General features: G+C 41.5%; 2 protein-coding genes across 2 annotated transcripts; one reads left to right on the top strand and one right to left on the bottom strand.

The window, feature by feature from the left end:
• The first annotated feature begins 3,168 nt into the window (after positions 1-3,168).
• LOC135504547 (protein-S-isoprenylcysteine O-methyltransferase-like) lies at positions 3,169-8,886 on the top strand. Its single transcript, XM_064923236.1, has 5 exons — positions 3,169-3,417; positions 3,830-3,918; positions 4,026-4,195; positions 5,800-6,017; positions 6,106-8,886. Exons 1-5 carry the CDS (start codon positions 3,199-3,201, stop codon positions 6,289-6,291), a joined length of 882 nt encoding a protein of 293 aa, XP_064779308.1. The 5' UTR covers positions 3,169-3,198; the 3' UTR covers positions 6,292-8,886.
• LOC135504549 (RING finger protein 207-like) lies at positions 8,875-26,125 on the bottom strand. The gene is made up of 17 exons (XM_064923238.1): positions 25,935-26,125; positions 21,571-21,703; positions 14,026-14,170; positions 13,760-13,841; positions 13,593-13,668; positions 13,287-13,412; positions 12,845-12,891; positions 11,877-11,949; positions 11,667-11,735; positions 11,460-11,528; positions 10,988-11,112; positions 10,574-10,745; positions 10,187-10,372; positions 9,883-9,934; positions 9,676-9,793; positions 9,382-9,492; positions 8,875-9,269 (listed from the first exon to the last, which is right to left on the bottom strand). The coding sequence occupies exons 1-17, from the start codon at positions 26,123-26,125 to the stop codon at positions 9,125-9,127; spliced, it is 1,920 nt and encodes a 639-aa protein (XP_064779310.1). The 3' UTR covers positions 8,875-9,124.
• Between the last annotated feature and the right edge of the window lie 1,283 nt (positions 26,126-27,408).

The following is a 27,408-nucleotide window of genomic DNA, read 5'->3' as shown; positions in this document are numbered from 1 at the left end:
ATTTCAATTGATATGTACTATTTTTCAATTGAAATGATTGGGATATTTTTTCAACAATATGTGCATATATTTCCAGATACATAGTTTTAAACAATAGATTCAAAGTTAATGGTCTTTTGTAAAGACAGAGATTTTAGTCTATGCTGTATGTATATGCCGTTCATTGTATACCATTTTGTTTTAATATTTTTTGCTGAATGGTCACATGAAGACTACTCTCTGAGGAAAGAGTTATTACTGAAAACCATATTCCTGCATGTATACAAAGGAACAATATGTTGAAATAAGTATAGGTTATGGTAGAGCTATGGTGGGCTCCCGAGTGGCGCAGCGGTCTAGGGCACTGCATCTTAGTGCTAGAGGCGTCCCTACAGACCCTGGTTTGATTCCAGGTTGTGTCACAATCGGCCGTGATTGGGAGTCCCATAGGACGTCGCACAATTGGCCCGGCATTGTTAGGGTTTGGCTGGGGTACAGTAGGCAGTCATTGTAAATAAGACTTTGTTCTTAACTGACTTGCCTAGTTAAATGAAGCTTAAATAATAGAGCCTCATAGTAGGCTACATCACAAGGGAAATTATATTTTTGATATCCAATGTAAACATTTTGTTGTAAAAAAACTGACGATGTCTGCTTTTTTTTGTTATTTTTGATGTTGTCAATTTCTGCACTATTGCTTACTAAATAACTTGACAACTTAAAATATTTTAATTCCACCATAAATGACTTCAACATCTATGGATCATGATTTCTTCAATAAGTGTTTCCCTAATAACCGGTAGTAAATAATAGTTCTCAATTTTCAGCTCTACCAGCCCACCAGTCTTTGCATATGTCCATGTAACCTATTCATCCAAGCAGTCACAAATTCAACCCAACACACACACACACATACACAAACACACACTGTTTGCATATTGCTAGCAGCCAAAACAAGCAAATGAGAGATGTAATGTTTATCTGTCTATTATTTTATGTGAATGATACTCCGTCTTATCTGGGTAATAAATGCAATGTTTGCTTCATACAGTACATTTTGAATAATGATACATTTTGGTTTCAACAGGTTGTTGAGTATCAAAACTGGTTCCCATTCACAAAAATTAAGCAGCAGTCTAATTTGTCTGTTGGACTGACCACTACCATTTATTGAATTTGTTTCCTGTGAACAGTATGGTAAATTCATGACAGATGAGATATCTCAGTCTGTGCTATGTCCTCTGCTAGACAGTCTAAGCATTACTAAAAACAGTTCCCCTAAAAAAAGTGATGCCTGGTCAAAAAAGATTAGCTGGACCTCAAGTAGAGAGAGGTTTGATTATATGGCTTTATAGCCCCATCTACAGTCAAGAGACCTGGCAGTGTGGTGCCAGGATGACAAACTCTCCCTCAACGTGATCAAGACAAAGGAGATGATCATAGACTACAGGAAAAGGAGGGCCGAGCACAACCCCATTCTCATCAACAGGGCTGTAGTTGAGCAGGTTGAGAGCTTCAAGTTCCTTGGTGTCCACATCACCAACTAACTATCATGGTCCAAACACACCAAGACAGCCGTGAAGAGGTTACAACAATGCCTATTCCCCCTCACGAGACTGAAAAGATTTGGCATTTGGCACGATCGAGAGCATCCTGACTGCTTGCATCACCGCCTGGTATGGCAACTGCTCGGGCTCCGACCGCAAGGCACTACAGAGGGTAGTGTTAGCGGCCCAGTACATCACTGGGGCCAAGCTTCCTGCCACCCAGGACCTCTATACAAGGCGGTGTGAGAGGAAGGCCCTAAAAATTGCCAAAGACTCCAGCCTCCCTAGTCAAAGACTGTTCACTGCACGGCAAGTGGTACCGGAGCACCAAGTCTAGGTCCAAAAGGCTTCTTAAACCTCTTAAGGATCAAAACCTTTTTCAATTTTCGCCTGATATGACATAGCCAAATCTAACTGCCGGTAGCTCAGGATCTGAAGCAAGGATATGTATATTCTTGATGCCATTTGAAAATAAACACTTTGAAGTTTGTGGAAATCTGAAATTAATGTAGGAGAATATAACACAATAGATCTGGTAAAAGATAATACAAAGAAAAAAACATGTGCATTTGTTTTTTTGCACCATCATCTTTGAAATGCAAGAGAAAGTCCATAATTATTCCAGCCAAGGCGCACTTTAGATTTTGGCCACTAGATGGCAGCAGTGTTTGTGCAAAGTTTTAGATTGATCCAATGAACCATTGCATATCTGTTCAAAATGTTGTATCAAGACTGCCCAAATGTGACTAATTGGTTTATTAATGAATTTTAAAGTTCATAATTGCGCACTCTCCTAAAACAATAGCATGGTATTATTTCACTGTAATAGCTAATGTAAATTAGAGAGTGCAGTTAGATTAACAAGATTTAAGCTTTCTGCCCATATCAGATATGTCTATGTCCTGGGACCCAATCCCGTGGAGGTTAACAGCTTCTACCCCAAGCCATAAGACTCCTGAACAGATAATAAAATGGCTACACAGACTATGTTCACTGCTGCTACTCTCTGTTAATTATCTATGCATAGTCACTTTACCTCTACCTACATGTACAGTACTAATACAACGTTTGGACACACCTACTTATTCAAGGATTTTTCTTTATTTTTACTATTTTCTACATTGTAGTGTGCAAATCTGTCAAATGGTGGCTACTTTGAAAAATCTAAAATATATTTTTATTTGTTTAACACTTTTTTGGCTACTACATGATTCCATGTGGGTTATTTCATACTGTTGATGTCTTCACAATTATTCAACAATGTGAAAATAGTAAACATAAAGAAAACCCCTAGAATGAGTAGGTGTGTCCAAACTTTTGACTGGTACTGTCCATAGTGACTCAATTACCTCGACAAACCTGTGCCCACATTGACCCTGCATAGAGCATCATTACTGTTATTTTCTTTTTATTATTATATATATATATATTGTTTTACTTCAGTTTATTTTAGTACATACTTTCTTAACATGTATTTTTTTTCTAAAATTACATTGTTGGTTAAGGGCTTGTAAAGGAAGCATTTCAATGTTTTATTCGGAGCATGTGACAAATAAAATCTGATTTGATCATCTGCGCAGCGTCACCTCCTGGAACTGAGCCAAGATTAATGAGGAAATTCTGTGATTGTGGAAAACTCGCGAGAGCCCATAGGGAGTAACGTTACTTCATCATGGCAGGCAATAAGTTGGCATTAGAGGGAAAAATAAGTATTATAAGCTTTCTTTTAGGGCTTGGCGTTGTTATAATTCCCATTATTAGAACATTCGTTGGACACCTTGACTGGGTATTCGACTATCTCACTGGAGTGAGGGGGAAAATAGCTATTGCGGTGTACATCGCTGTTCTCAATGGCTTCTTGCTAATCATATATAAGGGACCTCTATATAAGGTAAGAGCTACAGTAGTAGCTAGCTAACGTCTGAAACAAGATGGCTAGCAGTAACATTAGCTAAGCTACTTAGCTAGCCATCTTGATTTATGTTGTATTTGCCCATTCAAAACGGCAGTCGGCTAGCTAGGCTTATTCTAAATGATCAGTTATTAATTGGCGCGCTTCTTTCTGACAATGTATTGTGCAAATGTTAGTTGGCTAATCCTATTAGCTGAATTGGATTGAGTCAGCTGTCACCCTGATTGCCTAAAGTAGAACTCTAATTTAACGGTAAGCTAGATAACACTATTGAAGTCAACCTTCGGCATGGCCCACTTATGTTACTGTCTTAGCTGTTGATTTGGAGCCAGCTTTGTAGTTTCACAAGTTCAAGTTAGAAAGGTTATCGGAGCATGCTCTTTTCTCCCAGGTTGCTGTGCGAGCCTGCTTCCTTGGTTTTACTTTTGGGTGTGGCTTGATCATAAGCTTTTCACAAACTACATGGACACACTTTGGCTGGTAAGCATCCAGCACCTGTACATACTCTCTGTCTCACACACACAACTAATTGATGTTAGTTTGATACCTGTTTATGCAGAGTTCTCAGTCAATGAATGTATTTGCAGGTACATGTGTTCCATGTCTTTCTTCCACTACTCTGAGTACTTGGTGACGGCCATCATTAACCCCCACAGCCTGTCTCTGGACTCATTCCTACTCAACCACAGTGTGGAGTACACCGTGGCTGCCGTCTCCTCATGGGTGGAGTTCACTATAGAGAAGCTCTCTATCCCAGGTCTTTCCTCATACCACACTTGTGCTCAATGGTTGCGTTCCAGCCTGACTACATAGCTGGTATTGCATTGCATCAACCAATGGTTGCATACCACGTCATTCTGCGCAGGCAGGCGTCTGCAATGTAGGCTCAATCCCAATTATCCCGTTAGCCCTCCCCTTAGTTTGAGTGTCTCTCGTTTGCGGGGGAGTGACACTCGAAAACAGAGCAACTAGTGGTAGGGAAATTAGGCCTAGGGAATGGGACATCATTACATCGCTTGCGTCGATGACATGGATGTCAATATAAGGGAGCCCTCTGCACCTCTCTGATTCAGAGGGGTTGGGTTAAATGCGGAAGACACATTTCAGTTGTACAACTGGCTCGGTATCCACTTTTCCCTTTCACTTGTCAGATACTGCCAACGGATACCACGCAATTAACTGACGATGAGCCAGTACTGGCTGCAGTAATAGCTTTTCTTATATTTCTCATGCAGCAAATGCATACTTACCAAATGAAAAACAACGTGCCTGTAATGTACCCATCCTCTGGCGGTGGTTCAATGTGGAGTAGTACTGAAGTAGGACTTTCATTCCATAGCAGTTTGGTATGTAACAGTTGCATTCCCTTTACTCAGTCCTTAACAGTGGAGGCATTGTAGCTAGAACAATTAAAATCACTGTTCTGAACATTTTTTAAATAATTTTTTTACCAAATGTCTAAGGGTCCATACACCGACACATCCATAGCATAACGGCCTTTTTATCCTCCACTATACAATAAGGAAGAAAATAGTTATCTACTGCTACGTTACCTGCATTGGCAAATATCTTCAGTCTCTTATGTTACTAACTACAATAAAGAACAATTACAAGTGATTGAAGTATATATATATTTTTTTAATGAACAGGAGGCAAGCTTACAAAATTGTGCATAAAATTTGCAGTAGATGCTTTCGTTAGCGAGATTCTTTACATACATTGGGTATCACAGATGACAGCCTGGTTTGCTCAGGAGTCCCTACAACATGAATTACAATTCATACAAATGTCAAATGCCTATATATAAAGCTAAATGTATAGTTAGTTAGCTAGTTGTTGCTACCTTGTTAAATAGTGATTTTTGTAAATTAACTTTATGACCAAGAAATGTGCATTATAATTGTTCTCTACATTAACTAACATATTCATCTTAAATGTAAATACTTTGCATGATTTGTTGGGAAGTTATAAATAATTACATTTCGTTCCATCCTATTATTCTTGTCAGCCACCTTTAGAGCCTTGGGTCGCAGGACTTTATGGTCGTTTTAATAACCACTCAATAGGAAGTCTGCATGTTGATTTTCTTCATTTGGAGGGCTGAAAAGGCTCTCCCCCCCCCTTGCTCAAATTTTAATTGGAACACCACACCACTCAATTGGAACAAACACCACACCACTCAATGTGGCTCGCGGGATCGTGCAAAATGGAGGGGAGGGCTAGGGGGTATTGGGATTGAGCCGTAGTCTGCCTGGAACGCAGCCAATGACTTTTCATGTCTCAGTTGAAATGGCATGACATGTTGTCACAGGAGGAGTAAAATGTCTCAATTGGCTCTGAACGTTTTCCCTCTTGTCTCAGAGCTGAAGCAGCTGAGCTGGCTCAGCCTGGTGGGCCTGGTGATGGTGCTGTGTGGGGACTTCCTGCGTAAGTCTGCCATGCTGACGGCTGGCTCTAACTTTAACCACATCGTCCAGAACGAGAAGGCCCAGAGCCACGTGCTGGTCACCGATGGGGTCTATGCCTTTTTCAGACACCCGTCCTACGTGGGCTGGTTCTACTGGAGCATTGGCACACAGGTACATGCCTAAAATGTCAATTTTTCTTAAAACATGTTACAATCAAGCCCACTCCACTGATTTCACTTTTCCGTGTCTAATGTTCCAGGTGATGCTGTGCAACCCTGTCTGCATCGCGGGCTACACCATGGCCAGTTGGCGCTTCTTCCGTGAACGGATTGAGGAGGAGGAGCTCTCTCTCCTCCATTTCTTTGGAGAGGACTACCTGGAATACAAGAAGAAGGTGGGCACCGGCCTGCCCTTTATTTCAGGCATCCGCATCAACAGCTCCTAGGTGTGAGAGATGGGGTCCTGGATGTATGAACATGGCAGACAGACAGGCACTGTGAGGGGCAGCCCTGGTCAGCATACTGTGGATTAGCTCTTGTGGTCGCCCGCCCTGGGGGGGGGGTGTCTAGAGCTCACGGAGACTGACACCTACGAGCGTGGTAAAGGGCTCCCCAAAAACCTGGGTAGACGGACTCACTCAAAAAGAAACGACACCCCCCAATGTTGTATATCTATTGCACACATCCAACCGCCTCTTTGGTTTGGTTAGTTTGACTACTAAGAGTTTTTTTTTATTTTATTTTTTTCCTCCATCTCCAATGTTTCCCTTTTCTGTGTTTTCCATAGGGAGGAGTTGAGTTTCTTCAGTGGATGCTGAATGTATTTTTAGCTTGTTACTGAATCAAAGTGCAGTAATGAGCCTGGTCGAGTGTCTGCTATTCCTTGTTTGTCTGGCTTATCACGAAGTCATCATTATTAGGTCTCAGCGTTTACAACAATAGTTTTACACAAGATTAGGGATGCACAATTTCAACTGCCCTCGTACATATTCTTTCCCAGTAGGTAAATCTGCGCTAAGAAGCATTTATTTATGTGTGACTGTTGTACATTTACAAAAATTTCCCAAAATGGCGGCAAAGTGGTTGCTTGCAACATGGTCTTTGCCCCATAAGTTAATGAACTTTTCATAAATTATAAAATGCCTTTTGATGGTAATCAAATGTCAATATGCCATGAGAAAATATTGGTTATAGATAACAGCCCAGAATTTCTATACTGATGCATCCTTACCCAAAATTATTTATTTTAAATGTGTTGGAACCGGTTCAGGGAACAAAACTGGAAAATAAAATTAAGGAACTGAATCGGGAACGAAAGCGATCCATACTGTTCCGGAACAGAACCGTTATTTTAAACGCATGCAAACCGGTTAACGTTCTAGCCATTTTTTTCTCGTCCCACAAAAGAAACGCAACAAAGGGCATGTGCAAAGCCCTCTGTCACTCAAACTTATTCCAGCGTCTGCCTGCAAACTGAAAATCTTTGCCTGTGCATGTTTAGGCTACCCGCCCCTCCCCCATCTGAAGCATAGGCTACTGTACTGAACTTAGAAGCATGAGAAGATAGGGAGAGATCTTTTTAATTAGAAGTGGATTAACTTTTTCAATGCTAGTTAAGGATACTATAGGCCTAGTTGAGTTTTAGATTGGATTTGTTAACTACAAAAAGGTAAACTGTGTGTTTAATTCTGGTGCTGCTCTTCACACAAGCTTGTGAGCTAGCTAGCTCAAAGCCTCTCCTAGGGAAAATTCTGTGAACCTAATTCAGATAATGCATGTCTTGAGCAGGCCAGCGCTTCAAGCCTGCTCAACCCTCTCGCTCCCCCCTCCCACCCGTAAAATGTAAGTAGCATCTTGCGCCATAGGCTACACTGGTCTGTCCATCACGCATGTAAACAACTAGCTTGCCTGCTTTATCTGCACTGATTGCTGAAGTCATTTCAATGAGCTAAATGTAAAAAAAAAAAAAAAAAGTTTCACAGGTTTAAAACAGGTTCAGAAATGTATTTTGCTGATCGGAACTATGGAATGGAAGAAATTATTTTTTTTGAGAAAGAAACTTTGGTTCCAACCCCTGATTTTAAATTCACATATCCCATGTCCACTCAGGATCAAAAGGCTGTACAATCAGAAATCCTTTGCTAATTTGACAACCTGAGCAAGTTGCAGCCTGGTTCTCGGATTTCTCCAATCGGTTCGGCGTAATAAGTCAAACATCTACTTTGTAAGTCATTTAAAACATTAGGAACACTGACAATCCGTTCACTGTTCTATTCCAGTCTGCTGTAAGTCTTAAAATGTCCCCTGGGTATAGACTACGAATCAGGGGTGTTCTTCCATAGGGTTTTTAGTAATAGGGGCACTCACTAATAGTCATCTTTAAAATGCATTCACTCTCTCTACCCCCACTTGATCATCACTCCATCTATTTATTTGTTCTGTGTGCTTGTCTCCTCATGCTCACTGTATATTAAAACCAACCAAAAGATGCATTCCTATGGCTAAGGGGTTCAGAGAGCTACACCCAATATGGCTTCCTTCTGAACTACCGCAGCTTGTCTCAGGTGAAAGGTCGCCTCAGCCCTCCACTCTGTATGCCCAGACTGTATGGAGTGCAAGAGGAGTATGTCTGTGAGTGAAAGAGAATTTGTGAAATTAGAACAGTCAAAAGCACTTAACTGTTGTGCAAGATGAGTGTGTGTGAGTTAATTTCTGAAATTAGGACAGTCTAGAGCACTGTAAAGGAATACAGATGAGATTCTGTTTGAATAAATATAAGAGCACATTCAGTTGGCTGCAGACATATGATAGTTTGCTGCTCAAAGCATGATACAGCTGAGCTGAAGGTGGAAAAAGCCAGTTGTGTTGCACTACAGTATAACAATACTACAGTTTATTACAGGTAAATAAAAAATGTATCATGCAGAGGGTGTACTTATCTAACTCTTGGTTGATAACTTTTTTTCACTTTACTGACATTTTCTGAATTGAATGAACACCATTGTCCTGTCAAATAAAATCAAAAGTTTATCCTAAGAAAATTGTCTTCCTCATTAGGTTGTCTTTCATGTTGTTGCCAATGTAGTCCTAATATGGATAATGGATGCATGCTTAAATTACTACAAGAAGCCAACCTGAACACAGTGACGGTGTTACCATAGCATACATTACACCTTGTTACACACAATGTGAAAATATTGGATTTTATATTCAATATAATTTACAGTAAGTCAAGGGTGAGCACTTTGTTGGTGAAGTCCCATGCCCCTATACAGTTGTTTAGGGAGACAACTCATTCCAAATGGTTATCTCTGTGGTCTTCTGCTTCCCTGGCCAGTAGAAATTATTCTTGAGGGCAGCCTCATCAGAGAGGTTGCTGAGAGTGTGGTTGTCATCTGTGGTAGGCTGACAGGTCAGGTCATTTCTGTTGAGGTAAAGCATAAAAGTAGAGGTTTAACAAAGATGTATAGTTTTCATTGAAATCAGTCAGATCAATTCTCCCAACAAGTTATTCAGTAATCTCCTCACTAGCTTACGTCAGTGTTGTTGAAATGGTTTGTTTAGTATCTTTGACTGCAGTGGTGTCCTCATAGATCTTCAGCATGGCCTCTGTACGGTCGTCTTTCAGCTCCTTAGGCTCTTTCAGTCTGTGGGAACATTGAAAAGGGAACACTTTGTGGTAAACCATGTCTTGCACAGTCACCATGACAGAAAGAAACGTCTCAGTCTGTGACCGCTCTTCAGGTGTAAATTGTACATTTGCCAAATTATCTTGTTAGTCAAGACATTGTAGTTTGTGATATTGAGTTCCAGTGACTGTGCTCCAGTACCTGGGTTCAAGGCGTTCCTTCACCTTGGCGATGGATCGGATATACGGGCCAATTTGCCTGGCAATGGTGGTCAGATAACTGTTCTCTTGCCTTAGCTGGGTCAGATCATGAAGCTGGGCTGAAACCAGAATGGACACATGCAGTATATAAAACACCAACTTGAACATAGCTATCTCACAGCTAACAGAAAAACAAAATCCCCATTACCTTCATAGATTTCCTGTTCATTTGCAACCCTCTGAAAGGTTGTCTCCCAGACCTATGGTGAAGGATAACAAGATGGAAATGAGCTCTAAAGGTAAGCCGGGTTACATTAATAAACAATGTTGTGTGAATACCTTTTCATAATCCTAATTCCTAGGGAGTTTTTCTTAGCCACCGTGCTTCTACATCTGCATTGCTTGCTGTTTGGGTTTTTTTGGGCTGGGTTTCTGTACAGCACTTTGTGACATCAGCTGACGTTAAAAGGGCTTTATAAATACATTTGATCGATCGCTTTAGTGATTCCCACCTCCTCAAACATGGCCCTCATGAGTTCCACTGCAGAGTACTCAGAGGAGATCTGTCTGTCCATCTGCACGGAGGTATCCAGGATGTCTCCCATGGTGTCTGTCTTGATGAGGGAGTGGTGCTTGGTCAGATCCCTGTGGGTCTCCTGCACCTGGTCCTTCAGCTGCTGAATGGACATCTGCAGCGTCTGGAGTCAGGAGAAGGCAAGGTTTTTAATGGGCTACATCAGGGTATAGTAATCAGGGTAGCGCCTTGATTGAAATCAATAGACCATGCATCTCTAATGTATTTCCAATACACACACCACAACATTGCGTTTGGCTGTGAAAGTCCTCAGTAATATCGTAAGAGCTGTACAGTAACTGAAAAGAGTCGTAGAAGCTCACACCCTGTAGCTGGTCTCATAGTTGCGACAGTGCTCGGTGAAGGGGGTCTCTCCCCCCTCAGCCAGGAGGACCTTGGTGCTGAAATAGCGGTGGGGGGTGGGCTTCCTCACCACGGACGAGCCCAGGGACATGTCACTGATGGCTGGGGAGTGGCAGGACAGGGACGATTGTAGGCTGAGGGGACAGTTACACAAAACAATGAATAAATCGATATCTTTACATAAGTTTGGGCATCAGGCACAAGGGGTCCTCATATTTCCGCTGGATGACAAGCGCATACTTGGGAAGTACAAGCATACTGTCTTGAAATTTGAGGTTTCACTCATTGGGAGCACCAATAACATGCTGATGACATGTACCCTTTGAGCGTGTAGGTCTGCACTATTTCCATATGGTAGGAGTGAAATATGACTCACAGTCCACTGGCATTGCCCAAACTCAATCCAGTCACACTCCCAGCAATGGACACAGAGCGTCTTTGGCCCAGCAGTAACAGAGACTCAAGGCAACGAGCAAACTCGGACCGATACTCGGTGTTGATCTAAACCAGAAACATAGAATGGGGTGTATTTTTGGGATGTGATATGACAAAACATCAGTTGAAAAGGCATATGACAAGAGAGGGTCTTTTCATTAACCGAAAGGTCACTAGTTCGAATCCCCGAGCTGACTAGGTGAAAAATCTGCCGACGTGCCTTTGAACGAGGCACTTTACCCTAATTTATCCAGAGTCACCGTTGATAATGGCCGACTCTGGCCGTGACCCCACTCTCCGAGGGTGTCTCAGGTGGAATTGAGATATTTCCAATTCACACATGCAAATTAATACACACGTATACATGTGTGAAAGAGGACAAATATAAGCATCCATCTAATTATTTACCTTACCTTGCTACTCTGAGCTGGTCTCAGTCTGTGTGGAAGTTTGACAATCTTCTTCAGTCTCTCCATCAGTTGCTGGATAACATATATTAAAGTCATTTGCTTCAAAAAGGTATTCACAATTGCTAGTATTACATTTCATGTTTTGGTATGTGCTCTTCTGGATTCATGGAACCAGATTGGGCATTATTTATCATACTGTATTGTACATACATAACCCATGTCAAGAAACTCAAACTTGTTGGCTGAACTTAGAAAGGCTGAGCAAGTGACCAGATGAACCTAGAGACAGGAAAGGCAGAGAACATTGGCTTGAGTTGAGCATATTACACTTTCTCAAGATGGGCCATCCGTTTGGATGACAAACGCAACAGATGCATCACCACTCCAGGATAGAAAGGCGTGCCATAGACAGGACATTACCTGGAGAGTGGGTAAGAGTGCGGCCAGATGAGACAGCTGCTCTTTGAAGGCTCTCTCTTTCTCCTCATGCTGACTGTTAAAAACAAGAGAGAATCCATTTAAAATGGATCTCTTACCGTATCTAACTGGAACAACATGCATGATCTTAACCCACGTGTCAATAGCAAGAATCTCATGTGATTATCATCCTTACTCTTTAGCTTGTGCAGCATAAGCAAAGCTTTTCGGGAAACATTTCTGCTACAGGGTTCAAAGTGGTGCCATGCAAGCCTGAGGTAGCTAGTTTGACACATTATTATCATTAATTAGGCTTTTATCTAGATTGGTCTGCTGCCATGGATACCTTAATCTCCCAGCAGGATCTATAAATGTGGAACAGGATACATAGGCAGGCATTAGATGAGCCATTAGCCTGTTCAATATCTCTGGGTGCATCCCAAATATCCTGTAGAGTGCGCTACTCTATGGACCCTGGTAAAAAGTAGTGCACTATAAAGGGATAAGGGTGCCATTTGGGATGCAAGTGGTGTCTGTCTGTGGAAAGACTTCCTGCCCTGAGAGTTCATTGAGTTTACAGTGATTTTTAATGACTATATACAACCATTGAGGCTGAATCTGTGTGTTCTGTATTCGGATGGCCCATTCAAACAATGACCGGTAAGTACCAAATATTTCACAGTTTCTCTGAGCACAGGCTATACATTATATTATAAACATGATTGACTCTGCGCCCAGCAGTGGAGGCTGCTGAAGGGAGGACAGCTCAAAATAATGGTCGGAACAGCGCAAATGGAATGGCATCAAACACATAGAAACCATGTGTTTGATCAATTTGATATAATTCCACTGTTTCCGCTCCAGTCATTACCACGAGCCTGTTCTCTCCAATTAAGGTGCTACCAACCTCCTGTGGCGCCCACCTTTACTTGTTTTCAAGCACGGTAGCCTGAAGTCAAATTCATTCTCACCTTTGAGCTGCTTTCAGGAGAATCTTTTTTCTTTCTGCCAGTTTTTCCTTCAAAAGAGGACAATATTATCTGTGTCAAGATTAAATGATGAAATGAAATGATTTAGACTGCCTAATTAAAACTATTACAATCAAAAATGACATTAATTTCCTCTCAGTGTTAAGTTTGTAAATGAAAAGCACTACTTGAGCATTCCAATTTGATCAAATTTTGCTCTGATGTAAATGTGCAATGTATTGAACTTTCAGCTACTTTAGGAGATAAGACACAAAGGGTGACACCTTGTGGTAGAATAAACTGCAGTCAGAAAAAAAAAAACATTCAACAATTTTTTAAAGAACATTGATTGATTGAAAAAAAACTGTCATTGGAATGGAGGGAAATTTCGAGCTTTGAGTTGAGTTGAATGTTTTCAAAATGGCCGATGCCTGTGTCAGCTCACCTGCATGTTGTTGAACAGTGTGCTGATAGCGCTCTCCTCCTCATCCACGTTCTCTCGAACCTCCCTGATCATCGCCTTCAGCAGGATGATGGCTTCCCTGGCAGACGTCTGGAGCTCTTTTACCGCCTAGGGGTCAGGGGTCACATCATGAGAGGGCACTGGACACCACCACATACACACACACACCCAACCAAACAAACTAAACTAAACTTCACCATGTTCCCCCACATGAATTGTCTATAGGTATACTCTACAGCAATATGGAATAAGTAGGTAATACAGAGTTAATGAAGAGAATGCACTCACTATTACAGCTTGGTCCAGCCTTTCACAGCCTTGCATATATGCTGTCTCAATATCAATGCAGTGTGCTCTGCTCTCCCTGAAGGACACACACAAAAAGCAATTGCTTAATGGTTGATTTAATTATTTAAGTGATACAATATTGGGGATAGGAGCTGACTGTAACTCACACTTGCATGTCTCTGAAACAGTTGATACACAGCATGGACTTCTTCTCTGTGGAGAACATAATGTATAGCTCGTCATGGAGGGCTGTGGGTAGACAGACAGACAAACAGACAGGCAGAGCGAGACAGTCATTACAATGCCATCTCAGAGGAGAGAATATGAGCTGGAGAGCCTTGGATTTAACTTAACCAAAATGTTCTGTGCACCTGCTAGTTTATTCATAAAATGTGTCTAGCTGTATTTGAAGAAAATTGGACTTTAAACACACCACACTTTTTGTGGACCTCCTTTGTGCGTTTGGCAAGGGAGACAATATCATGGCGGGCAAACATTTTGGCCTTGTGGGTTGATTCCCTGCAAGCTCCACACAACGGCTGGCTACAAGTGTTGCAATAGTACATTGCTTCCACATCCTGTCAACACACAAGACCACAAACATATTCAAAAGCTTGTACTGCAGACAGCAACTACAGGTATGAACCAAAACTGTTTTTTTTCTTCGGGGGGTGGATCAGCTTTAATATTGCGGAGATTGTTTCTTCCATCAATGTAATTGTCTGCATCATTTCCAATCCCCCATATTTTACATACATACATGCATACATGCATACATACATACATACATACATACATACATACACACACACACACACACACACACACACACACACACACACACACACACACACACACACACACACACACACACACACACACACACACACACACACACACATACACACATACATACATACATACATACATACATACATACATACATACATACATACATACATACATACATACATACATACATACATACACATACATACATACATACATAACCATATACTGTGCATATATACAGTGGGGCAAAAAGGTATTTAGTCAGCCACCAATTGTGCAAGTTCTCACACTTAAAAAGATGAGAGAGGCCTGTAATTGTCATCATAGGTACACTTCAACTATGACAGACAAAATGAGGGGGGAAAATCCAGAAAATCACATTGTAGGATTTTTAATGAATTTATTTGCAAATTATGGTGGAAAATAGGTATTTGGTCACCTACAAACAAGCAAGATTTCTGGCTCTCACAGACCTGTAACTTCTTCTTTAAGAGGCTCCTCCGTCCTCCATTCGTTACCTGTATTAATGGCACCTGTTGTAACTTGTTATCAGTATAAAAGACACCTGTCCACAACCTCAAACAGTCACACTCCAAGCTCCACTATGGCCAAGATCAAAGAGCTGTCAAAGGACACCAGAAACAAAATTGTAGACCTGCAACAGGCTGGGAAGACTGAATCTGCAATAGGTAAGCAGCTTGGTTTGAAGAAATCAACTGTGGGAGCAATTATTAGGAAATGGAAGACATACAAGACCACTGATAATCTCTCTCGATCTGGGGCTCCACGCAAGATCTCACCCCGTGGGGTCAAAATGATCACAAGAACGGTGAGCAAAAATCTCAGAACCACACGGGGGGAGCTAGTGAATGACCTCCAGGACAGATCTCACCCCGTGGGGTCAAAATGATCACAAGAACGGTGAGCAAAAATCTCAGAACCACATGGGGGAGCTAGTGAATGACCTCCAGTACATGTCCAGGTCCATCTGAAGTTTGCTAGAGAGCATTTGGATGATCCAGAAGAAGATTGGGAGAATGTCATATGGTCAGATGAAACCAAAATATATCTTTTTGGTAAAAACTCAACTCGTTGTGTTTGGAGGACAAAGAATGCTGAGTTGCATCCAAAGAACACCATATCTACTGTGAAGCATGGGGGTGGAAACATCATGCTTTGGGGGTGTTTTTCTGCAAAGGGACCAGGACGACTGATCCATGTAAAGGAAAGAATGTATGAGGCCATGTATCGTGAGATTTTGAGTGAAAACTTCCTTCCATCAGCAAGGGCATTGAAGATGAAACGTGGCTGGGTCTTTCAGCATGACAATGATCCCAAACACACCGCCCGGGCAACGAAGGAGTGGCTTCGTAAGAAGCATTTCAAGGTCCTGGAGTGGCCTAGCCAGTCTCCAGATCTCAACCCCATAGAAAATCTTTGGAGGGAGTTGAAAGTCCATGTTGCCCAGCAACAGCCCCAAAACATCACTGCTCTAGAGGAGATCTGCATGGAGGAATGGGCCAAAATACCAGCAACAGTGTGTGAAAACCTTGTGAAGATTTACAGAAAAGGTTTGACCTCTGTCATTGCCAACAAATGGTATATAACAACGTATTGAGATAAACTTTTGTTATTGACCAAATACTTATTTTCCACCATAATTTGCAAATAAATTCATTAAAAATCCTACAATGTGATTTTCTGGATTTTTTTTCTCATTTTATCTGTCATAGTTGAAGTGTACCTATGATGAAAATTACAGGCCTCTCTCATCTTTTTTAAGTGGGAGAACTTGCACAATTGGTGGCTGACTAAATACTTTTTTGCCCCACTGTATATTACATATACACACTTTTTTTTAGAATATATCTTTATTATTTCCTTCAAATCCTACCACCCCTCCCCCCAATTGGAGTAAACTAATAAACAATAACACTTAGGCTTCTACATTCCGTTTATACTTACTATACACATTTTACAGACAATCTATTTTACAATAGTTATATTTTGTTTGTTTTTAGTCCTGGCCTTCCTCTATTTCTGATGTCGATCCAGTTTGATTTCTATTTGTAACTGTGGTATTTCACAAAATTTCTGAACCTATATACATTTTACAGACCCCGTATGTTTTAAATTGGTTATCTTGTTGTTATTAGTCCCACCCTTTAGCTCCATTCAACTCCTCCAATCTATCTCTTAACCCCATCCATTTAGAATTTCTATTTGCCATATATTTTCAACTGTGCTGTGATGCTTCACAAAACTACTGAACCTTTCTATTCTCATAGCTTGTAAAATAATGCTAACATTTTTTTGCAAAAATAATGATTATATTGTTGATCGATTGACTATGACTTTTCAAATCACCCAGTATTGCTATCTGCAGTGTTAGTTCTGGGTAAATGTTGCAATTCTTCAGCCCTTCCTGGACCTGTGACGAAATACAAGGTACATATGGACAGTACCAAAATAAATGATCTAATGACTCTGCCTCGTCACAGCAAAATCTACAGAGCTGGGAAGATTGTATCTCCCATATATATAAAACATTCAATTGGTTGCAAGAATTTTGTATAATAACTTAAATTAAAAAATTCAAAGTTTTGAATCTGGCGTCGTTTTGTGTGTCAATTCATGTTTTGCATGTCAATGTGCCATGGAATCGGTACATCAAAAATGTCTTCCCAACTATTTTGCAACTTATATGGCAGAGTTGTCAATTTTTTTGATATTGATATGTATTTACTTTTTCCCCCTTCTACTTGCCTCTTCCATTTTTGTGGTAATGCTGCAATTAGTTGGTTGTAATTTTGGGTAGAGCAGACATTTCCATATGTATGTGTTAGCTGCATGTGTGACATAACTCCATCAGTCCTATTTATGATCTAATTTACAAAGATTATACCTTTAAAAAAAAAGAATCTCGAAAAATGTTTTTTTTTATTATCAATTAGTGTATTTGAGTTTAACCACAATATTTGTTGTATTATTTGTTCAATCTTTTCAGGTGGATTAAACTGAAATTGCAACCAACTTTCTAAGGCTTGTTTAAAAAATAACAATATTTTGGAGATTATTTCGTTTTCAAATAACCAAAAGTGAGCATTTGTAATCTGAATAAAGGGAAAAAGGCCATTCTTGAACATGGGGTGAGACATTCTTACTAATTTACGAGAGAACCATTTAAGATTTAAGTATAACTTTTGTATGACTGATGCCTTTAGTGAGAGGTCTAACGCTTTAATATTTAATAATTTCTGCCCTCCAAAATCATATTCGTTATATAAATAGGCCCTTTTAATTTTGTCTGGCTTGCCATTCCAAGTAAAATGGAATATTTTTTGTTCATATAATTTAAAAAGCAGTTCACTAGGTGTAGGCAAAAACCATAAGCAAATAGGTAAACAGTGATATGACTAAAGAGTTAATTAGGGTGATTTTTGCACAAATAGACCATGGTAGCAAGATCTTATCTATTTTTGCTAACTTTCTATTAAAATGTATTGGAGAGAGATCATTTCTTTCTTTCGGGATATGTATCTTGAGTATGTCCACATCCCTGCCAGACCATTTTATTGTTAAACTACACGTTAAGGCAAAAGACCCAATACATAATATAGTACACTTATCATCATTTGGTTTTAAACCAGAGAGTGTAGAAAAAGTATCTAGACCCTCTATGAGGCTATGGAGGGGTTCTAATTGTGGTTTTAAAAGAAAACATGAATCATCAGCGTACAATGACACCTTTGTTTTTAAGCCACGGATTTCTAATCCCTTAATATAATTGTTGGATCTAATTTTAACAGCTAACATTTCGATGTCAATAATAAATAGATATGCCGATAGTGGATAACCTTGTTTTACTTCTCTTGACAGTTTAAAACTTTCTGAGATGTAGCCATTATTTACTATTTTACACCTAGGGTTACTATACATAACTTTATCCCTTTTTATAAGAGATTCTCCAAAATTGAAATATTCCAGGCATTTATATATAAACTCCAGTCGTACTTTATCAAAAGACTTTTCAAAATCAGCTATGAAAACCAGGCTTGGTTTCCCGAATATTTCATAGTATTCTATTGTTTTAAGTACTTGTCTTATATTATCTCCAATGTATCATCCATGAAAAAAAACTGTCTGATTAGGATGAATAATATCTGACAATACCTTTTTAACTCTGTGCGCCAAGCATGTCCGTTAATTACATTTACATTTAAGTCATTTGGCAGACGCTCTTATCCAGAGCGACTTACAAATTGGTGAATTCACCTTATGACATCTAGTGGAACAGCCACTTTACAATAGTGCATCTAAATCATTTAAGGGGGGGGGGGGTGAGAAGGATCACTTTATCCTATCCTAGGTATTCCTGAAAGAGGTGGGGTTTCAGGTGTCTCCGGAAGGTGGTGATTGACTCCGCTGTCCTGGCGTCGTGAGGGAGTTTGTTCCACCATTGGGGGGCCAGAGCAGTGAACAGTTTTGACTGGGCTGAGCGGGAACTGTACTTCCTCAGTGGTAGGGAGGCGAGCAGGCCAGAGGTGGATGAACGCAGTGCCCTTGTTTGGGTGTAGGGCCTGATCAGAGCCTGGAGGTACTGCGGTGCCGTTCCCCTCACAGCTCCGTAGGCAAGCACCATGGTCTTGTAGCGGATGCGAGCTTCAACTGGAAGCCAGTGGAGAGAGCGGAGGAGCGGGGTAACGTGGGAGAACTTGGGAAGGTTGAACACCAGACGGGCTGCGGCGTTCTGGATGAGTTGTAGGGGTTTAATGGCACAGGCAGGGAGCCCAGCCAACAGCGAGTTGCAGTAATCCAGACGGGAGATGACAAGTGCCTGGATTAGGACCTGCGCCGCTTCCTGTGTGAGGCAGGGTCGTACTCTGCGGATGTTGTAGAGCATGAACCTACAGGAACGGGCCACCGCCTTGATGTTAGTTGAGAACGACAGGGTGTTGTCCAGGATCACGCCAAGGTTCTTAGCGCTCTGGGAGGAGGACACAATGGAGTTGTCAACCGTGATGGCGAGATCATGGAACGGGCAGTCCTTCCCCCGGAGGAAGAGCAGTTCCGTCTTGCCGAGGTTCAGCTTGAGGTGGTGATCCGTCATCCACACTGATATGTCTGCCAGACATGCAGAGATGCGATTCGCCACCTGGTCATCAGAAGGGGGAAAGGAGAAGATTAATTGTGTGTCGTCTGCATAGCAATGATAGGAGAGACCATGTGAGGTTATGACAGAGCCAAGTGACTTGGTGTATAGCGAGAATAGGAGAGGGCCTAGAACAGAGCCCTGGGGGACACCAGTGGTGAGAGCGCGTGGCGAGGAGACAGATTCTCGCCACGCCACCTGGTAGGAGCGACCTGTCAGGTAGGATGCAATCCAAGCGTGGGCCGCGCCGGAGATTCCCAACTCGGAGAGGGTGGAGAGGAGGATCTGATGGTTCACAGTGTCGAAGGCAGCCGATAGGTCTAGAAGGATGAGAGCAGAGGAGAGAGAGTTAGCTTTAGCAGTGCGGAGCGCCTCCGTGATACAGAGAAGAGCAGTCTCAGTTGAATGACTAGTCTTGAAACCTGACTGATTTGGATCAAGAAGGTCATTCTGAGAGAGATAGCGGGAGAGCTGGCCAAGGACGGCACGTTCAAGAGTTTTGGAGAGAAAAGAAAGAAGGGATACTGGTCTGTAGTTGTTGACATCGGAGGGATCGAGTGTAGGTTTTTTCAGAAGGGGTGCAACTCTCGCTCTCTTGAAGACGGAAGGGACGTAGCCAGCGGTCAGGGATGAGTTGATGAGCGAGGTGAGGTAAGGGAAAAGGTCTCCGGAAATGGTCTGGAGAAGAGAGGAGGGGATAGGGTCAAGCGGGCAGGTTGTTGGGCGGCCGGCCGTCACAAGAAGCGAGATTTCATCTGGAGAGAGAGGGGAGAAAGAGGTCAGGGCACAGGGTAGGGCAGTGTGAGCAGAACCAGTGGTGTCGTTTGACTTAGCAAACGAGGATCGGATGTCGTCGACCTTCTTTTCAAAATGGTTGACGAAGTCATCTGCAGAGAGGGAGGATGGGGGGGAGGGGGAGGAGGATTCAGGAGGGAGGAGAAGGTAGCAAAGAGCTTCCTAGGGTTAGAGGCAGATGCTTGGAATTTAGAGTGGTAGAAAGTGGCTTTAGCAGCAGAGACAGAGGAGGAAAATGTAGAGAGGAGGGAGTGAAAGGATGCCAGGTCCGCAGGGAGGCGAGTTTTCCTCCATTTCCGCTCGGCTGCCCGGAGCCCTGTTCTGTTAATCTACCGTTTATATAGGAGTGGTTAAAACATGCTAATAATGGTCCTCTGAATATATTTTAAAAAGTTTGTTGAACTTCCTCTGATATGCCATCCAGTCCTAGAGTTTCCTGGATTTAAAGGCTTTAATTGCATCAAGAAGTTCCTCCTCTTGTCATTTGGCCTTCACATGAGTCCTTCTGTACAGATGTTAATTCTACATTATTAATAGGAAAAAAATCCATACAATTAGCTTCGGTTAGTGGAGATGGAGGAATATTCTTAAAGTACTTTACTTCCTCTTTCAAAATATTGTTCGGTGAATTATGCGTGACTCCATCATTAGTAACAAGTTTCAATACATTTTTTTTGGGTAGTATTTCCATGTTGATGATTGAAAAAGAATTTGGTGCATTTTTCCCCATATTCCATCCAGTTCGCTTTATTTTTAGAATATATTACCCTGGATCTTTCTTGAATAAGTTCCTCCATTTCTTTTCGTTTTTCCTCTAACTTATTCTCTGCCTCTATGGTGCAGTTTTTATTGCTATCTAACTGTACTCTTACTCTTACAATTTCCTTTGTTATTAATATGGTCTCTTTTGACCTGAATTGCTTTTATTTTATAGATGAGTACTGAATTGCATAGTCTCCAAAAGCACATTTAAAAGTGTCCCATACAATAAGGGGATCTGCTGTACCTATGTTATGTCAGGAAAATGTCAGCTATAAATTCTTCTGTCCTAGTTAAACACAAGTTATCATCCAGTAGGCTTTGATTACATTTCCAATATCCTCGCCCACGTGGAAATTCTGTAAGAGTAATATATACACGGCAATTATGTGATCATCCAAACCTGTGTTTGTTAGGAGAATTTTTGCATACATGGCTAGGGTTCAAATAAATCATTCAGAGTTAATACAACCGTAATACCTGCTTCTTGCACTCCAGATCACAGTTGGAACACTGAACAGTCTCCTCACAGTCAGTAGAGTTATCCACCAGGAATTTGAGCAGGCGGTCCTCCTGGGGTAAGGCACTTAGGCCTTTGACAATGGACTGTTGTCTGTACCAAAACCAAGAGTGGTTACATAAAACTTACAAATAGGATCCAACACATTTAGCTACTACCAATCTTAAAGTGAAGAGATCCCTGAAAAGTAAATGGAAACAAACTAATATATTTCAAAGTGATTGTGTTTGCAGTTTTACCCTTTGTTCTGTGTGGGTTGGATATCTTATGCTACAGCTGTTGAACTATTGTCCTCATCTAGGCTATTGCCTCTCCCATTACCAAGTATTCACCTAGTCTTCACGGCAACACAGCCACAAATAGCATCGCTCTGAATTCTGATTACACAAGGTAATGTCAATGACAAGAATAGCAACAACAACACTATTGATTTATAACAGTGTGATTTCCCATGTCATTAATTTAATGAATGTCACAAACAAACAGTTTGCATAAAGCAAATTTCCTTTGTTTTAAAGGGGGGCTAGATTATTGACTAGGCGTGACTAGGCGTCACCCTTACATAAGAAGACCTCCAATGAATACTTAATCTCAAATGTACAGGCTGTCATAGAAAGCAAAGCATGTATCCTTTATTACAGAGCATGTACTAGTTGAGCTTCATGTGACTGAGGCAAAAATAAACTCATAGGCGTCCTGGAAATACCACCACAATCTCATCTAAACTAGTTTGTACTTACATTACCATATCCATATCCACAGTACTGCATAATGACAACACTGTTACATAATCCAGTCCTGGAGGGCACAGCAATTAACGTAATCTGAGCACAGAGGGATCAATCATTCAAATGTCAAGGTGTCCAAATTCTCTTTATCTTCTTACTGAGAGTTGCCAGCTATCTAGGACCAAGCTGTTCTCAATGCCAGGCAGGATGAAACAAAGGCAGGATTTACACTGCAGCTGTCTATTTCCCCCATATAATCCCGTAAGACTTTCATCCTGGCACTACTAACTGGAGAGGCTATGTTGTTCTAGGTATCTTTTAGTGTACACGCATCAATGATAAATACTTCAGCCCTTCCAATGACATCAGGCATAATGTAGAAAATGGAGTTGAAGAGTCCATGGGACATTTCACTACAAAAGCTATTGATATGATAAAGTAAGCCTAGAACAAGTTTGCCTTGTCCGAGCCAGAACTGCCCATAGGGGAAGGAGCCTCCTGTTTCTGTAGCATGAGGCAGCTTTAACTACCGTACAATGCCTTGCAGGAGTATTCAGGAGAACAGATCAGGGTTGGATTATAAAAAATATCAGAAACTTTGAACTTCCCACAGAGCATCATTAATTCATTATTAAAAACTGGAATGAATATGGCACCACAACAAACCTGCCAAGAGAGGACCGCCCACCAAAACTAAAGGGAGGGCATTAATCAGAGAGGCAAGAAAGAGACCAAAGATAACCTTGAAGGAGCTGCAAAGCTCCACAGTGGAGATTGGAGTATCTGTCCATAGGACCACTTTAAGCCATACACTCCACAGAGCTGGGCTTTACGGAAGAGTGGCCAGAAAAAAGCCATTTCTTAAAGAAAAAAATAAGCAAACACATTTGGTGCTCGCCAAAAGGCATGTGGGAGACTCCCCAAACATATGGAAGAAGGTACTCTGGTCAGATGAGTCTAAAATGGAGCTTTTTAGCCATCAAGGAAAACGCTTATGTACGGTGCAAACCCAACACCTCTCATCGCCCCGAGAACACCATCCCCACAGGGAAGCATGGTGGTGGCATCATCATGCTGTGGGGATGTTTTTCATCGGCAGGGACTGGGTAACTGGTCAGAATTGAAGGAATGATGGATGGAGCTAAATACAGGGAAATTCTTGAGGGAAACCTGTTTGTCTTCCAGAGATTTGAGATTTGGACGGAGGTTCACCTTCCAGCAGGACAATGACCCTAAGCATACTGCTAAAGCAACACTTGAGTGGTTTAAGGGGAAAAATGTAAATGTCTTGGAACGACCTAGTCAAAGCCCAGACCTGAGAATCTGCGGTATGACTTAAAGATTGCTGTACACCAGTGGATCCCATCCAACCTGAAGGGGCTGGAGAAGTTTTGCCTTGAAGAATGGGCAAACATTCCAGTGTTTTTGTCTTAGTTTTGGTTTGTTTCACAAGAAGAAATATTTTGCATCTTCAAAGTGGTAGGCATGTTGTGTAAATCAAATGATACAAACCCCCCAAAAATCTATTTTAATTCCAGGTTGTAAGGCAATAAAATAGGAAAAATGCCAAGGGGTGAATACTTTTGCAAGCCACTGTACATGTACATGCCCTGGATGCTAGTCTGTTCCAGGGCATTACCCCTAATCCATCTCCTTAATGCTGAGTGACAGGCAGTGAGGCATCAGGTCCCATTGGGACAGTCCTTGGTATGACTTGACTGTGGAACAAACCCCCAACTTTCCAATCTTAGGGCTTAAACATTAAACACAAAGCCACTGAGTTGGTCATTGATATGATAAATCAAAGCTAATTTGTTCCATAAGAACTTCAAATACCTAGTCTGGACACATTCAAGGGTTTTTCTTTATTTTTACTATTTTCTACATTGTAGAACAATAGTAAAGACATCAAAACTATGAAATAACACATGGAATAATGTAGTAACCAAAAATATATATTTTATATTTGAGATTCTTCAAAGTAGCCACCCTTCACCTTGATGACAGCTTTTGCACACGCTTGGCATTCGCTCAACCAGCTTCATGGGGAAGTCACCTGGAATGCGTTTCAATTAACAGGTGTGCCTTGTTAAAAGTTAATTTGTGGAATTTTATTCCGTCTTAATGCGTTTGAGCCAATCAGTTGTGTTGTGACAAAGTAGGGGTGGTATATAGAAGATAGCCCTATTTGGTAAAATACCAAGTCCATATTATGTCAAGAACAGCTCAAATAAGCAAAGAGAAACGACAGTCCATCAATACTTTAAGACATGAAGGTCAGTCAATCCAGAAAATGTCAAGAACTTTGCAGGTTTCTTCAAGTGCAGTCGCAAAAACCATCAAGCACAATGATGAAACTGGCTCTCATGAGGACCGCCACAGGAAAGGAAGACCCAGAGTTACCTCTGCTGCAGAGGATAAGTTCATGAGAGTTACCAGCCTCAAATAAATGCTTCACAGAGTTCAAGTAACAGACACATATCAACATCAACTGGTCAGTTGAGACTGCGTGAATCAGGCCTTCATAGTCAAATTGCTGCAAAGAAACCACTACTAAAGGACACCAAGAAGAAGAGACTTGCTTGGGCCAAGAAACACAAACAATGGCCATTAGACCAGTGGAAATCTGTCCTTCGGTCTGATGAGCCCAAATGTTTTATTTTGGTTCCAACCGCCTGTCACACACTGATCTGTTTCACCTGTCTTTGTGTTTGTCTCCACCCCGCTCCAGGTGTCACCCATCTTCCCCATTATCCCCAGGGGATTTATACCTGTATTCTGTCTGTTGCCAGTTCATTTTGTCCATCAAGCCTACCAGCGTTTTCTCCCTTGCTTCTGTCTTTTTCTATAGTTCCAAATTTGTTCTATAGTTCCAAAATGTTTTCACATACCGCCGTGTCTTTGTGAGACACAGAGTAGGTGGACGGATGATCTCCGCATGTGTGGTTTCCACCGTGAAGCATGGAGGAGGAGGTGTGATTGTGTGGGGGTGCTTTGCTGGTGATACTGTCAGTGATTTATTTAGTATTCAAGGCACACTTAACCAGCCTGGCTACCACAGTACTCTGCAGCGATACGCCATCACACCTGGTTTGGCTTAGTGGGACTATCATTTGTTTTTCAACAGGACAATGACCCAACACACATCCGGGCTGTGTAAGGGCTATTTGACCAAGAAGGAGAGTGATGGAGTGCTGCATCAGTTGACCTGGCCTCCACAATCACCTGACCTCAACCCAATTGAGATGGGATGAGTTAGACCGCAGAGTGAAGGAAAAGCAGCCAACAAGTGCTCAGCATTTGTGGAAACTCCTTCAATACTGTTGGAAAAGCATTCCAGGTGAAGCTGGTTGAGAAAATGCCTAGGGTGTCATCAAGGCAAAGGGTGGCTACTTTGAAGAATCTAAAATCTACACTTTTTGGTTACTACATGATTCCATATGTGTTATTTCATTGTGTTGATGTCACTATTATTCTACAATATTGAAAATAAAGAAAAACCCTTGAATGAGTAGGTTTGTCCAAACTTTTGACTGGTACTGTTTTTCATGATTTATGCCATCCAGTAAATCAATGGAATGCCCATTCTTACTTACCCACAGAGGGGGCAGGAGAGTCTGCCTTCCACTGCCCTGCCACGCAGACAACTGGCGCAGAATGTGTGGTAACAATCCAGTAGACAGGGGTGTTCGTACTGCTCATGGCACAAGTGGCATACCAAGGGGTGGCAGTTGGCACTGTCTGGGTCATATAGGTTCTCCAAAGGGCAGAAGATTCCTCCAGACATCTGTAAAAACAACACAGGAAAGCCCATCAGAGTGATGCTGATCTATGTTAGTGACATTTGAGCGAATTAGTGAAAATGCATGTTTCAACAGACACCCTAATCATTCCATGATGTATCAACTGTGATATACTGTTACAAACACATCATATTATTGAAAGTATTCCAGGGAAGTCAATATTCAATCAGTACTCCCAACCTTCAACTCCATGGAAGTACATTAAAGTACATTCCTTTTAAGCATATACTTAATGAATGAGCCAAGCAGCAGATACTTAATAATATAAGAATATGGAAGTAAAGCTGAACCATTACCTTATTGCTTGCTGCCTTAGCTGCTGTCCCAAGCAGGAATGACAGATATGTGGAGGGTCTTTGAGTGTTCGTGGAGGGGATGCAGTGCCGGCCCTGACGTCAAGTCAGAGTACTCAGTGGGTATAGGGGGAGGTGTGATCATAGCACGGCAGTACTGGATGACAACAGAGTAACCAGACACCACTCATCTGTCAACAGGTGACCAAAATACATTACTCTCTCGAATCCCTCTATTTCCCCCACTGCAGCCTCCAATGACTCCTGTCAAACGTCATGCATTGGTTGCTAATTCAGAATGGAACAATAAAGGGGACAATTGAGCAATGAATATTAGTTTTGGAAATAGCATACAGTTGAAGTCGGAAGTTTACATACACTTAGGTTGTGTCACGCCCTGACCTTAGAGATCCTTTTTATGTCTCTATTTTGGTTTGGTCAGGGCGTGAGTTGGGGTGGGCATTCTATGTTTTGTGTTTCTATGATTTTCTATTTCTATGTTTTGGCCGGGTATGGTTCTCAATCAGGGACAGCTGACTTTCGTTGTCTGATTGGGAACCATACTTAGGTACCTGTGTTTGTGGGAAGTTAACTTTTTTTGATGGCACATAGCCTGAAGCGTCACGGTTTGTTTTGTTGTCGTCATTTCAAATAAAAGAGAAAATGTACGCGCACCTTGGTCCTCATCTTTCAACAGCCGTGACAGGTTGGAGTCATTAACTCGTTTTTCAACCACTCCACACATTTCTTGTTAACAAACTATAGTTTTGGCAAGTCGGTTAGGACATCTACTTGTGCATGACACTAGTAATTTTTCCAACAATTGTTTCATACAGATTATTTCACTTATAATTCACAATTACAGTGGGTCAGATGTTAACATACACTAAGTTGACTGTGCCTTTTAAACAGCTTGGAAAATTCCAGAAAATGATGGCATGGCTTTAGAAGCTTCTGATAGGCTAATTGACATA

The sequence above is a fragment of the Oncorhynchus masou genome, chromosome 18 (assembly GCF_036934945.1).
Source record: "Oncorhynchus masou masou isolate Uvic2021 chromosome 18, UVic_Omas_1.1, whole genome shotgun sequence".
In the NCBI taxonomy this organism is placed as follows: domain Eukaryota; kingdom Metazoa; phylum Chordata; class Actinopteri; order Salmoniformes; family Salmonidae; genus Oncorhynchus; species Oncorhynchus masou.
The sequence above is the reverse complement of the archived record's forward strand: the minus strand, read 5'-3'. Positions and strand labels throughout refer to the sequence as shown.